Here is a 15970-nt window from a genome sequence, read left to right on the forward strand (position 1 = left end):
TTCTTAGTCTGCTGTGAAGGTCTAGTAAGTAAATCATTTTCTTGGATAGATGTTGAATTATATGAAGTACATTGGAATAACTTCATGGTCTTAGCTTTGAAAATTTCGAAGAAAATAGTATCATATTATGTATATAGTTACTGACACTTATATGCTTAGAATGTTACGACATTCTTTTCTTTTTTTGTTGGAATGTGCTTGAAATAAATCTAATATCGATGAAATATTTGTTTCGAAAATCAGATCTATGGCGTTTTTGAGTTGGACTGAGATCGTTGCACGGAGCATTACCAAGTGAACTTTGATCTTGATTACATTTTAAATGGAAAAGAAAATGGCATACTGAACTGTTTGATGTCAAGGCTATTAAAAGTTCATTAATTTTAAACTGTGTAACTAATTTGCAAATCGTTTTCATTTTCAATTGATTTGGATATTAGTATTAAGTTGAAATGATACACTGATTAATTAAGTTTTAGGGTATCATTTTTTCTTTAACGATTTATCGCTTAAAATATTCATGGTGGAAAAAAGTGAGCTTGAAGACGATGAGAGAACTCCTTATTCGAAATCTTGGTGGCCTCGTATCATTGCAATGTTTGGTTCAATTGCTCTTGTTGCTATCGTTTTTACAGTTGTAGCGATTTTTAGTAACTCTGCCGTTCCTGATGATTTGCCAAATATAGTATTCATTTTAGTAGATGATTTGGTAAGTTGAATTCATTATATTTATTAAGTCGTGTTTTATAGACAAAAAATTTAAATCATGGATTATTAATTATATTCTTTATTTATGTTTTGCTTAAGTTAAAGTTATTAATGAAGTGTAGCGTTTAAAAATGGTATCAAATGATTGTTCTTTTCTCAATGATTTCCCAGATTGATAACTTTTATATTAAATTTTTTACTAGATTAGGACTTAAATTTAAAATTGAAGTTTTATTTAATATCTTACTATTTAATAATCTGTTTCTGATAATAATAATAATGTTTGTAAATGTATATTCCTTTCCTAAAAGACCAAATATATTAAATAGTAAGCTTAGGAAGGCAAAATTTTACGTCTAGTATTATGCGGAAAATTTTTTCCTTCCAGCAATGAGACTTTGTTTAGAATAATGATTTTGAAATGAAATTAATCTCGATTTAGTTAAAATGACCATTTAAAATTGTCAAATGAAAAGTAAATTTTTTTATAGTTAATAGAAGATGAGGGAACTTTTGAATCTCCAATAAAGCAAACTCGTTTTCATGGAAGTAAAATTATTAACATAAAATACGACCAATAATTTTAAGTTTGAAGAATGTATGTACAGTGCACAAAAAGTAAACTAACCATCATGTATAACTTTCGATCTAATGATCTGATTTTCTAGTTCTCGAACTCAATCTTAATGGTAGGGGGTGACTTCAAATATGCTAATTAATTAGTTCAGACGATATATTAAGCTAAGAAATCAGACATAAAAATATATCTTTGAATAAACAAATCTTTTATATGATGGATTCGGATTTCTGACTCCCAAAATATAGGGGGTAGCAGCAATGAAGTTATGGCCCTTATAGTTTGGTCAGGAAAGCGATCCAAAGTTTGGACCCCTTAATGTTAATTTTATTTTTTGCGTATTTCGCAATATCTCAGGAGATTTTTATGCGAATTGAAAGCTTCTTATGCGATCTTAAAATTAGTTTATCATAATTATTTCATGCATTTTAGTAAATATTTATTATTTTATTTCATAACAGTCGGAAAAAAATTGAATTGTAACGTAATTTTTTACATAATTTTAAAGTATGTAATTTTACATGGCAAAATGCAAAATTTGAACGAAATCGTTGAATAGTTCCTGTTCAGGAACTTTTAAAATTTGATTTCTCCGGAACTATTCGAACAATTTCATTCAAATTTTGCATTTTTCCTTATAAAAATACATTCCTTATAAAAATGCTTTATAAAAACATTCCCCTCGGACTCTCTGTGACTCTTCCACGGAACCCTAGAACGCAGAACTCTTCCACGGAACGCAGAACTCTTTTTGGGAACAGCTGTTTTAGATTCTAATTAGAAAAGTAAAAAAAGAAAAAAAACAGAGTCATTATATAAGATGTAACATAGTTTAGGAATGCTTGATTAAACCTGAACATTAAGTTTAAAATAAATACAACGAAATAAGTATAGTTAGTCAATGCAAAAAATGCTTTATCTTTCTTATTTATATCAGTTTCAATTTATACTTTTTGAAAAATATTCTCAAATGTACTGTATACTGTTAACCTGTGCAATAAGTAAATGTGTAAACAAATAAAAAGATCTTTTTTCCAAAAAATTTACAATGTGCAGCTTTAATTAATCAACGGAAGTTCCGTTGAAAGATATTTTAATCTTTTGTATGTTAAATGCATGAATAATAATATAAAATGATTTTAAAAATTAGTTAGAATAAATAGTTTAACATTTACGACTTAAACCACTTTTATACCCGAAAAGCGTGACTTATAATCACTTGTTTTAAGGAATTGTATCAATATTGGATTTTGAATCTAAAAGAGAAAGATAAAACTAATTTGCTATTACTACAAATAAATATAATTTTTACTATAAACTAGTAACAGTACAAAGTATTGAGCTACATAATAAATGTAACGATGTGAAGATAAAAGTTACACTGAAAGTTCAAATGATTAACTAACGAACAATTCATTTAAAATTTTGAACCAATTTTTTTAGAATAATCAAATAAAGCTTCAATTTGTGAAGAAACGTGGTAGGAATTACGAAATTTGCAACTTCGAAATTTGTAACTAATTTAAATATTTCATAGTCTGCAACATACATAAGCATGTATTTGAAATGAAAATAAAAAAAGAAAGAAAGATGAAATTATTTCTTTTCATAATAAAAAACAAACTTATCTGCAGTGGAATTACCGATTTTGTTTCGGAGTGAGTCTAAAAATATTCAGGGATGAAGGTACAAAGGAACTATTCCTTTGTCAGAATTTTCTTTATTCCGCTTAAAATCCATTATGTTCCATCATAATTAGAAACTTGAAAATAAAAAGAAATATATAAAAATTAGAATGATTTCTTTTACATTCTATTTTTCTACTCTATCTATTCCATCATTCTATATTTCTTTAAGACATTCTATCTTTTACTACACAAAGTTAAGATTTTCGCGTCTGATGTAATATGCGCAAAATAAATAAATAAACAAACAAACAAATAAATAAACAAATAAATAAATAAATGAAAAATAAGTAAAAAGGTAAAAACGAGTGCATAGTTTTGAATTGGAGTAGACTGTATTATTACAACACGAAGTCATAATAGTTATATTCTTCTACCTGGCGTGATATATGCCAAAAGATGTTGAAAATGAATGTATGCTTCTAAATTGATGTAAACTATATTATTATTACAATAGGAAGGCAAAGTAGTTAGATTTTCATACCTCACGTCATATATGCAAAAAAAAAAAAAAAAAAAAAACGGTAAATNAAAAAAAAAAAAAAGAATTGTATTGTTCCTACAATGGGAAGTCTAGATAGTTGGATTATCATACCTGACGTGATACATGCAAAAAGAAAAAAAATGGTAAAAACCAATGTCTATTTTTGAATTGAATAGACTAGGTAAAACTTAAAAAACAATTCTTTTCCAAAAGAAATAAATGAAATAAAATTGTTCAGATAAGCGGTGGCATAGCTAGTCAGGAGGAGGATCCATGAGTCCCAAATTAATCCAATTGAAAAAACATTTATCTTCATTTCAGTTATCTGTTTTAGAAATATTTCATCCTTTCACAATTTTGATGGATTTTTCTAAATACTCTTTTTATTTGATGGTTTCTTTTTCTGTTTTTAGTCACTGTAGCAACGTTGATCTTCTTTCATTTTTGTTTTGACTTTGTTTGTTAATAAACAAATATTTTTATGAAAAATTTGACTTTTAAAGACATAAGAAAACTCTGATATTTAATTATTTATCACTTTTTTGAAATAATTTCGTCGATTTTTAAAAAAAAAAATAACACAGGGATCTAAATTAAAAATGGAAGTCGTTTATGAATGAAGAAGAAAGTAAAAAAAAAAAATTATAAAATGGAATTGAGAGGAAAAAGTATAGGATGCTAATTCATAGGTTTTTCATTCCACAATACATTGCTGCATAGGTTGCTTTTTGAGCTATATCGGGGTATCTTAAATTGAGTAGCCTGCCGTTTAAAATGAATAAATAAATAAAAAGGCGATTAAGTGATTATCTTAATTGTGACTGTGTAAAAGTGGTCATGATTATCTAATGGTTTATAAATAATGAGAATGAAAAAAAGAATTTTTTTTTTGCATAAAGTTTTTTCAACCAATTTAATTATCCTTTTTAAAGATTAGCCATACAATCATTAAACTAAATTTTATTCTAATTTCTGACTCATTTATATTTATAAAAATTTGCTTAATATGTAGGTACTTTGAAAAATATATTTTATTTCGCTTCAAAACTTTTATCATTCTTCATGAATAAAAACGCACAAGGACTATCAACTTGAATACCGTCTCAGAAAAGGTGCATGACGTGAAAAAGGTTACTTCATCTATAACACAAATTCTTAAGAAATGCAATTGAATTTTAAATTGAATCCATAAATTACTGTAGATACTTTCTTTATGTCACTGTAGAGTTTGGAGATAATTAATTAAACTATACAGATATTAATATAATGCCTCTAATTCTCAGTAATGGAATTTCAAGATTTCTCAAGAATTTATTATATGTTTTAATAAGTTTTTACTTTTTCATTAATAAATAAAAATTTTTTAATTCATATTTTCAAGAACACTTTATTTTGCTATCGATTCTCTTCAAAATTTGGATTTGTCACTTTTTATTGCGAAGTTTGAAATAAGTTAAAAAGTTGTGCACTTTTAATTTCACAACTTTGTTTAAAAACTATATTAAAATAAAAATTAATAAATAATGGAAATTCTTTCGCATGAAATTATCTCCGTATAATGAGTTACACGTATAATTTTTATTTATCTCATAGATATCGATCGCACAAATTAACTATCGTATTTTAGGTGACCATTGAAATGACATGTTACTTCATAACAATCCGATTAGTAGATCAAACTTTCGATTCTTTTTGATTTACGCTAGTTATAGTATCTCCAACCTCTAACTAGGTTACCTTATCATGAAAAAATCTGTAAATAACTTGAAATTGTAAAATATTGAGTTACCTAATTTCAGTATTTGATTTCTTTTTGAAAGAGAAGGGTTGCTTTATATTTTAAAATATAGATCGTGTTACTAATAACTTAATTTATGTGCTTTTGTGCATTTCTTTTCACATACTTTCTTCACTGAAGTTATTTAGGATTAAGCTTAATCATTATTGAATAAAATTGGAAAAATCGTAAGATTTTTAAAGAAATTACGCATATTTCAAACAATTACAGGGAAATAGTATTTTGAAGTAGGATCATTCCATGCTATTATAACTATTTTTCGGTATTTTACTTTTTATAAAAATATTTATCTGATGCTGGGTGGTATTCAAATTCTTACATGGCAATATATCCTGAACTGCAGATTTTATTATGCGTGTAACTAATGTAATTAATAACACTAAATCAGTTGTTATATTTACTAAAAAAATTGGTAAATTTTTCTCTTTTCCTAAATTTTGAACTTTTATAGGCATTCCTACTCCATTACTGAATTATTAGATTCCTGAAGTCCTTAGTTTCTGAATTCCTACTCAATAAAATACATTATTTTTTCAATGAAATATGCATTATTTCTAAAGTAATGCATTTATAAGAAAATTATTTTACAAGTAATAAAGTTATGTACACTGTAAAAAATTCCGGATTAAATTCCGGTAAAAAGTACTGGTACTCAGGGTGCTGGTAATTTTTACCATAACATTTTTCGGAACAAAAACTCTTATATACTGTAATTTTCTCATTAATAATTTCCGTAAAATCCCTGAATCACTCTAATTAAATAAATATTACTGTAAAAATTATGGTAAAATATTTTACGGCAAAAATGGATTTTACAGTACAATGGAGTATACGGATGATGCACCCAAAGTACCATTATTTTATACCGTGATAATTTGATCCGGAATTTTTTATTGTGTATAAAAACAAGGTAATTTCCATTTGTCTGTTATGATAGCATTTTTTTAATCTTAACTATTTATAGGATTTCTCTATTTAACAATAAATGCGTACAGTGACGTGCAAAAGTCGTTGGGTTATATCGTTATTTTAATTCGATTGAAAAAATAGTTTTCGTTCATAACAGCTTTATGTTTCCAATATAGCACATTAATTATTTATACGCATATTTTAAGAGATTTTTTGCATCTTATTTAAGTTATTTATAAATATAGCCTTAAGCTGAAAGAAGTAATATATATTCTGACCTGAAACTTTTGTATGACTTTGTTTGTATGGTTTCTAATATTACAATCTAAATGTAGTCATAATTTTTGTATTTTTTTTTACAAAGTACTGCAATTTTTTCATCTATAACTGTTTGTCTATTACAATGACATTGTCCATTAATTTAAAGTAATTATATTTTCTTCTTCCTCATTAAGGGTTGGAATGATGTTAGTTTTCATGGATCACCTCAGATACCAACGCCAAATATTGATGCTTTAGCTGCCACTGGTGTTGTTCTTAATAATTATTATACTCATTCGCAATGTACTCCATCACGAGGTGCTTTGATGTCAGGAAGATATGCTAACCGACTAGGTCCGTATTAAGAACAGTTTTGCGTATTGATAGAATTAAATTACATACTGGATTATTCAGTACAGCAATTATAAACTCGTAAGGGAGGTAGGGTACATCATAAGGATTAAGAATTATATATCAAACTAAGACCAGAAATGTCATTGTACGCTGTTAGGAACACTTTCTTATTATGAACTTGTTCAAGCGCATTTGAATCGGTACTTTAATTTTCCTAAATTTTTTTAATTTTACGTTTTTTTATAATTATTGTCAAAAATTTTATTCAAATAGGTCCAGATTTAGCTATAATAGTTCATTATTGATTAGGTGACTAACTGGTAAAGCTTTCCAGTTTAGTTGTCAAAACAGTTTTACGATTTAACTGCTAATTCTGGGACTATTTGAATACGAATTTTGACAATAATTATTAGAAAAAAAATTTAATTTTAGGTCAATAAAAGTACCCATTCAAATGCGCTTAAACAGCCAGTTCCTAACTGGAAAGCATCTCTATCTGTACCTAGTGACATTTTCAGTCAAGGGTTGCTATGCAATTCTAAATACTTAGATTTGCCCTATCCCCACGCTAAATTTATAACCGTTGTACAGAATCATCCAGTAGTGTATATTAATTAAGGGTCAAAACTAATTATTTAAACTAGAATAATGAACTGTTTCTGGTAATTTATACTCTCGCCTGTGCACTTTTTTTTCTGTTTAAGATTATATGTAAATTATGTTCATTGTTTTGATATACGTAGTTATTTCAGAATAATATGTAAATTATGTTCATTGTTTTGATATAGTTATTTCAGAATAATATGATTCGTCATGGATTTTAATGAGCTGTGTTACTTTAACATCGGTATTTAAACTGAAGACACATTTTTTTAAAATTGAATATTTTTACGATAAATTTTAATTTTATGTATTTAATGAAAAAAATCTGGATGATGATAAAAATGATACTAAAATAAACTGAATATTGAAACAAATAATACCTCACTGGAAATATATATTAATGCTATAATCTTGCTTGGTTCACTAAAATATGATGTTATTTACTCCTAAAATTTTACGCAGTTCTGTGGGGGGGAAATAGACGTTGCAAGTCTCTTAGCAGGAAAAGTGATAAAATATTATTCAATTTAATGAAAAATATTTTAAAATCGTTTTTAATATAAATTTTATAGCATTTGAAATTACTTAACATTTAGATTGAAATAGAGAGAAAAAGAATATTTTTAACAACTCATGGTAACATTAATTTCTTTCAAGTCATTTTACAAATTTTTTCTTATAAGTGATACCTAATATTGAGAAACAGTTTTTGTTATAACAAGAAAAAATAAAAGGTAATTCATTTTTTAAAAACATTTTAACTTTAAATTTAAAAAGCTTTTTATGTTTCGTTTTCAAGTGATTTATAGGGAAACATGGGAAATATGTACCACATTGTATAATTTTTGTTTTGCTTTGTTAATGTAATAAAATTTCCAAGTTAGGATTATTCAATAGACTATAATGTTTGCCACCAGTTAAAATTATTATTTTTTCCTCAAATTACAGTCTAGTTTTTTGTCACTAATTTTTCAAGAATGTGCAAACTAGGTCTAACCTCCTTCGATGAGGATAGTATGACTCACAATGGTTCACTCAAAATCTTTTTGTAATGCCACCACGTCATGATGACGTAATGTTCAAGTATAGATGTAGTTATTTTGAGAGTTCGCACGAAGTGTCTGAGAAGGCAAGACGTACTTTTATAGGAGTCTGGGACTCCGAGGAATTATTGATATTTGGACCGTGCAATATAACAGCATGTCTCACTGTCCAAACACCAATAACTCTCAAAATAACTACATCTATACTTGAACATTACGTCATCATGACGTGGTGGCATGATACTTTTAATGTTTCGTTTTCAAATGATTTATAGGGAAACCTGTACCACAATTTTGAATTTTATTATTTTTTTTTTGTTAATGTAATAAAATTTCCAAGTTAACATTATTCAATAGATTATAATGTTTGCCACCAGTTAACATTATTATTTTTTCCCTAAATTATCTTTTGTCACTTATAAATCTTAAATCTTTTTCGATAAATCTTTTTGTTACTGATTTTTCAAGTATGCGCAAACTACGTCCAACCTCTTCGATGAGGTTGGTATGACTCACAATGAGGGAGGTTATCGCAGAGGAATTAAAAGAGTTATTAAAACTTATATATAAATAATTAAATGTCTAAAGATTTTTAATGAATTAAAAGAAATATATCATATTTATTTACTAAGGAAAAATTAGAAATCTAAAAGTTCCTGAATAACCATTTTGTAAAAAAGATTTAAAAATATGCTGAAATTGAAAGTAAAAGAGAATAATCAGTATACACATGTATTTACTTTTCCTATTTTTAAACAAACTCAATAAATTCATATAAGTACGCAAAAAACTCAACTTTATGCTATGTAGGTCAAAAGCAGATGGTATGGGAAAAATTGGAAGAAAATACTTGTCTGTATAAAAATGCTATCAGCTGTGATTATTATGCTTTATTAGGCTTAAAAATGGTCAATAGACAGAAAATATTTGTGCTTGATATCACGAATCCAATTTGGTGTTCATCCACTAAATGAATGTTTAAACATAGAAAAATAGAGTGAGTCAAACCTCCCATGATTCTCTACGTTATTGTCTGCTTAAACTTTTTTCTCTCCTTAGAGTTTCGTCTTTAGAGTTGCTAAAATCATACAAGTTTTGAATTGTATTATTTGAGCTTTGGACAACATGATGTAATATTTTAATGAAATGGATTATTGTTGGAGAATTACTATAAAGTGATAACTAAAATTCTTAATTAAAAACTGTTCTGAAATTTTATATTCCATCTATAATTTTCTTTGCACTGTTAAGAAATTCGGAAACTAATTTTGACTCGACAGAAATGTTTCCGAAATTCTCAGAAAACTTTATTAAATATCATATTTCCGATCAACTGAGAAACATTTATTTTATTTTCAAAAGTAGGAAATTGAATCGCATTGGCACCAATTCAGTTTCGGAGTGTAGCGTAGCTACAACTGCAACTATTAAAATCCAATTCACTTGTATATAAGAAATGTTAACTAGTTAACTAGATTCTATCGGTGTGGGGGAGTAATGTAGCGTAATTACCACAACCAGTCAATTCCTATTCGCTAGTATATAAGACATGAAGACTCGATTCTACCAGGAGGTACTTTTTGATAGATGACTTTTGACGTTGTCGGTAGCCTAGCTCCTCATCGGTGACTCGCAGACGTGATCTGAATACGCCTGCCTCGACCAACACATCTACCTCGACTGAAACGCCCTCTTTGATTTGAACACTCTTTGTTCGATGGATGGTTCGATGGACAGTTGACTTGCTATTCGTAACTGCGATATTGTCGTCCTCACGCTGTTGCTACTCAGTCTCGATCACACACAACGGGGGTCTGTACTCACTCGACTGCTAATTGCAGCACAGGAGTGACCACGCCCGCAACCATGATCTTAATACAGCTCTCATGACCAGCGCTCAAAACATGGTGGTCTTAATACAACTTTCCTAGTCTCTCGCAAAACAGCATGAATCAACTAGTGTTGTCCACCAGTCGAATTCTACAACAAAAAAGTTCTGGTGGGGAAGTAATGCAGCGTAGTTACCACTACAACTATTAAATTCCAATTCACTAGTATATACTACATGTTAACTCGATTCTATCTTGAGGAATCTTTTGATAGATTACGGTTAGCATTGTTGGTAGCTAAGCCCCACAAGAGGTTTCCGAAATATTAAGAGACGTTTTTGAAAACTACATGCTCCGTAGCTGGCCCATTAATTCAGAAACGTTTCAGATTTTTTTTTTACAATGTGTAATATATATATTTTTCATAAGAAAAGCTAAAAATTAAGGAAATACATATATTTATTTTAACAATAGTGTAATTAATATTTAAAGGGTAATAAGAAATAAAATACATCGTTTTCCTTCATTCAGTTTTAGTTGAGTCACTTAGTCATTGTTTCTTTAATTTATAAAATTTAAGCTTGAAAAGTTAGCATTGTTCTATTCAATTATTAGAATTGTTCAATTAGAGCTTAGTTCTTAAGGGGAAACACCACTGTGTGTGTGGTTTTTATAAGCGTTTTTTATTTTATTTTTAAAAATGATTGCATTTGAGGGCATTGTTCTAGAAATAAAAGTTGAGACACACTAAAATAAGAAAAGTATGGCGTATTATAAATTGGTGCACTAATGGATGAAATAAACTTACGTAAACTTTAAATGGTGTTTTTTTAAAACAACATTTTTCATATTAGCAGACATAGAATCTTTTAAAAATGTTTGGTGAAATTGAATGATTTATTAACTGTAAGTGTGATCTATTTTTTTAAACGTGCATTGAAACTTGTTCCACTCATACGTGGTGCGTGTAAAATGCACTGTATCTTAAAATTTATAAATTTTTTTTTTTTAAATTTTTTAATTGTGTTCTCATTTAAGCTATTATGAAGAAAATTTATTTTTTCATTAGACATATGCTGATGATTTTTAAATTATTTGCTGTTCAAATACATGTTTACTCAAAATTGTTTGAATATTTTTCTCTTTTATGTTATTTGAAAAGGTTTACAGCATGGGAATATAAAGCCAGCTGAAGCCTCTGGTTTGCCTTTAGATATAATGACATTAGCTGACTACATGAAGAAGAGAAATTATAAAACTCATTTGGTTGGAAAAGTATGAATTTTTTTATTTTGCTCGGAGTGTAGGTAATATTTCTATTTTGGTCAGAAAGTAAGCGCTCTTTTTTATTTTGGCTCGAAATATAGCAATTTTTTAAAAATTTTTATCAGAAAAGTAGGCAATTTTTTTATATTTCGCACGTGAAATAAGTATTATTATTTTTTATTCATTTTGCTAAAAAAAGAAAAAAAAAATTTTCAAAGAAGCTTTCATGTTAATAATATAAATACTGAGCAAATAATAATTACAGAATTAGAAAACGTATGTCCGAATTAAAACTGGTAATGTTTGACACTTAATAATCACGTGCCAATTACATGACAGTTTTGAATAAAAAAGAGTATTTAGTGTTATAATGAAGTTATATTCTGGATATTTAAAAACAAATTATGTTTAAATGAGCAATAAAATGTCAATTTATCATTAAATCATTAAAGATTATAAAATCATTCGTAATTAGAATATGTACACGGAGAAAAAAAATTCCTATACTGTATCTTAATGACATTTCTGATTAAAAAAACAAAGACGCAATTTTGGTTTAATGCTCAAAATATATGATATTTAAACCATTCATTTGGTATTTTTTTCGTTCAAGTGTTAACTGTTTACCGGAAATTCTGGTTTTTAAAATTGTAGTTCGTATTGTCACACATTTAGTAAAAAATATAAAACTGAAATGTAAATTTTATCGAAGAATTTTACCGAACTCTATTTATTATTAATTTTACTAAAATCATAACAAAAGGGCTTCATTAAAAATTATCGAGTTTTTTGATGTTCACATATAGCCAGAAACAAGGTAAATTTTACCATATTTGAGTTTTTGGCCATACCTTTTTCTCAAGATGCTATCATGTATAATATTTATAATAAATATTTATATAATTGAGCGACACGACACTATTTTAAATTTTGTAAAGATGCCGCAAATTAGAAAAGTTAGGGAACTCCTGCTCTTAAATGAATTATATATTAAAACTGTTTTTTTTTTTTTACAATTTACAATTTGAAATTTTACTCCAAGCCTGATTGTCAAACTCAAATTATAATTAATAACTTTAAATGAAGAAATATTTTGTGTTCATGCATATTTAAAATTATTTTATGCAGTAAAACTGATAATTATTAGCATTTAGATAAAGGGTGATCAAATAAGAGCTAAATATTTTTAATTTGAAATGAAAACAAAATGGTTTAAGTCATTGATGTGAAACTGTTTCTAGTTCAGTAATTAGCTTATGGCATTTTTGATTCCAAACTGATTTCATGTAAATGACCTTCTCTGGATTTTTAAAAAAAAAATTGGTTCTGGATCTTCAGTTTTAAGTTATTTTTCCACACAAATCTGCACTCATTATACGAATAATAGTTGGATTTCAAGATTATCAAGTATTTGTGATTATTTGGAGTTTAACTCAAGTGGTACAATACTAATTTACCATCTGACTCGAATTTCACCTTTTGATATATAATACTAATTTATCGTTTGCCTCCAACTTTCTAAGTAAATTACGAATTTTATGCCCTAAGTTAAGTTGATCATATATTATATGTAATGCTCAGAACGAACCCCGAATAGATTCAATAGTTTTCGTAATAAACGGTAAGAATTTTTATGCAATGAGTAACTGTTTTTCGTGCCATGGTGATATGCCAAACAAATCTGAACACAAATGTGAATTTTGGCGAGATTCAGCGAAAAAGCAGGATTGTTGAAGAGTTTAAATATATATAATGCTGATTTGATCACTCTTTATAATTTCTTGATAATTTTGAGTTATTTCAAAAGCATTTTTTAATCATGCATGTACTTTTTCTATTTTTATTATTTTTTTTAATATTTATTTTAGTGGCATTTAGGATATCACAAGAAAAGTTATTTTCCTACCAGGAGGGGCTTTGATACATTTTTTGGATTTTTAAACGATAATATTGATTACTATGACTACACTTGCTATTATCAAGATGTATCCGGAGGAGCAAAGGTGAAAACATAAAATTTTTTTAAAAAATAACTAAAGTAATTATTTATGATTCAAGAAACGATATCCGAGATCCGTTAAAAATTCCTCCCATCTTAATCTGTCTCGTGAATACATGGAAATTTTGGAAATAGAAAAAAGGGGAAACACGTGTCCAATGAATTCAAAAAGAATACCATCTTCGAAAAAAATTGGAGCAGTCGGTCATTAGCTTCTTGAAGTTGAAAGGCATGATGGCAACCTTCAACTTAGAAATTTCAATTCGGACATGAGATTTTGAGAAGCATCGTTAGAAATATAAGTGAAATAATTGAAAAGAACGTTCTTTGTCCTGGCATGTTTTCAAGGATATCTAAAGACCACTCACAAATCTTATGAAAATTGAACGTTTCTAGAATTTGCTAGAGATTAATCTGGTGCAGTTCAATAGGCTTTTATCTACATTAATATTTACTGTGCTGAACTGAAAATTCGGATTTGTTTACTTCATAACTTTACGAAAGGTCATTGTAAATTTGGTTCATTGCACTATGCAGCAGGATATGGTCACAGTTTTTTTTAAATTTTTTTTTTATGGTAGTAGTAGATAAAAAGAGGTATGCTGCACTTTCTATAAACCTATATAAGCTTTTACTTTTTTTTAATGCGATTAAGGATAATAATTATATAGCCGAAGTGCAATGGGTTTTAAACATAAATATTTATAGTAGAAATCAGGTTTATTACTTCAGCTTTACTAAGGGTCATTGCATGTTTGGTCCTTGCTCGATACAGCAGGTTTGCTATCACCGTCATTGCTTGATTTTTATGGCCGTAGATAAAAGAGTTAAGCTGTACTTTCCATAAATCCATATGAACTTGCACTAAAGTTAAGTGGATTCGTTCTACAGTTGTCTAGAATCTCTTATCTAGAGGGGTGTGAAAAAGTGTTTGGCCTATATACTTTTTATACATTCTCTCGGTGCATCGCTGTTTATACATGTAACCATAGAAAGATACATAAATACCTTAAAAGAAGCATATAAAAACTGTGTTGTTTGGAAAACATAAATAATTTTTAAACTATTAACAATTGAAAACATAAATAATTGAAAACTAAATGATTGAAAACTAAGTAATTAAAAACATAAATAATAAGAGACAAATATTTTTTTTTATTGTAATCAAATTTAAGAAACAATATACTGGATTCAGACTTCTGCATTAGTACTGTAACATACCACTTTGACCAAAAGTATCCATGCGAAAACTTTTTAGAAATTAACATTTTTTAACAAAAAAAATTACTTTAATTTTATTTTTTTACTATAAATCTATTGAAAATATTGCAGAAAATATTGAGTTTTGAGCAGTTTGCCGATTTGTCTGTTATCTAAATTATACTGGCTTGGAAATCTTATTGTTTAAATGAGCAAAGGCAGAGAAAAATCAGCATGAAGAGAAAGTTAATCATTTTAATAGTTTTTAATTTAAAGCAAAGCTACTTGTTACCACTGTCAGTCTGCTGATTAGATCATGGATTAATATTTTAAAATGATTGGAATAGATTGCACACTAAGTGCAAATGATTGGAAGTTAAATATAACTATGAATTAAAAAACTGTTTTGTCACTATTTCAACAAATTATTTTAAACTGATTAAAGTGGGTCTGATTAAAGTGAGAGAATTTTAGTCATTTTAGAAATTCATAGACTTACAAATTTTAATAAATCAGAAAGTCAATGAATCAGCAGATAAATAAATGAGAAAATTGATTAATAAGCAATCCAATGAATCAGTTTGTTAAATAAACAGTTTGGAAATTATATTAAAAGAAAAGATATCGTATAAACGAGTCATCAAATAAAAGAAATAGTAGATGAACAAATAAAGGTAATATTGAATCAGTAAGTAGAATCAATGAATGAGCGAATCAATAAAAAAGAGAAACACGAGAAAAGAGAGAAAAGAGTGAATCAATAAGTCAATGAAACATCAGATAAATAAATGAGAAAATTGATTAATAAGCGATCCAATGAATCAGTTTGTTAAATAAACAGTTTGGAAATTATATTAAAAAAAAGGATATCGTATAAACGAGTCATCAAATAAAAGAATTAGTAGATGAACAAATAAAGGTAATATTGAATCAGTAAGTAAAATCAATGAATGAGCGAATCAATAAAAAAGAGAAACACGAGAAAAGAGTGAATCAATAAGTCAATGAAACAGCTGCAAGCAAATTGAGAAAAATTAAATATTTAAATAAACGAATCAGCAGGTCAAGGGATCACTCAAGGATTTATTGTTTCACTGCCTCGCCGATTCATTGATTTACTCTTTTATAGATTCATTGATTTCGTGATTCATTTTTTTGCTGATTCACTGCTTACGTTGATCTGTGTATTCACTAATTAGTTGATATGCTTATTTATTGATTCACTGATTCATCGATTCATTCCTCCCATCTTAA

At 27.6% G+C, this 15970-nt stretch overlaps 1 protein-coding gene across 1 annotated transcript in view; it reads left to right on the forward strand.

Annotated features, from left to right (window-relative positions):
- Positions 1–15970, forward strand: part of LOC107457152 (arylsulfatase B-like) — a gene marked incomplete in the record, with an annotated part of 33140 nt that continues 17170 nt past the window's right edge. Inside the window, 4 exon segments of the mRNA XM_071187417.1 lie at positions 1–709; positions 6617–6776; positions 11414–11526; positions 13386–13520. Coding sequence (XP_071043518.1) covers positions 521–709; positions 6617–6776; positions 11414–11526; positions 13386–13520 — 597 coding nt within the window.

This window comes from Parasteatoda tepidariorum, chromosome X1 (genome assembly GCF_043381705.1).
Source record: "Parasteatoda tepidariorum isolate YZ-2023 chromosome X1, CAS_Ptep_4.0, whole genome shotgun sequence".
Taxonomy (NCBI): domain Eukaryota; kingdom Metazoa; phylum Arthropoda; class Arachnida; order Araneae; family Theridiidae; genus Parasteatoda; species Parasteatoda tepidariorum.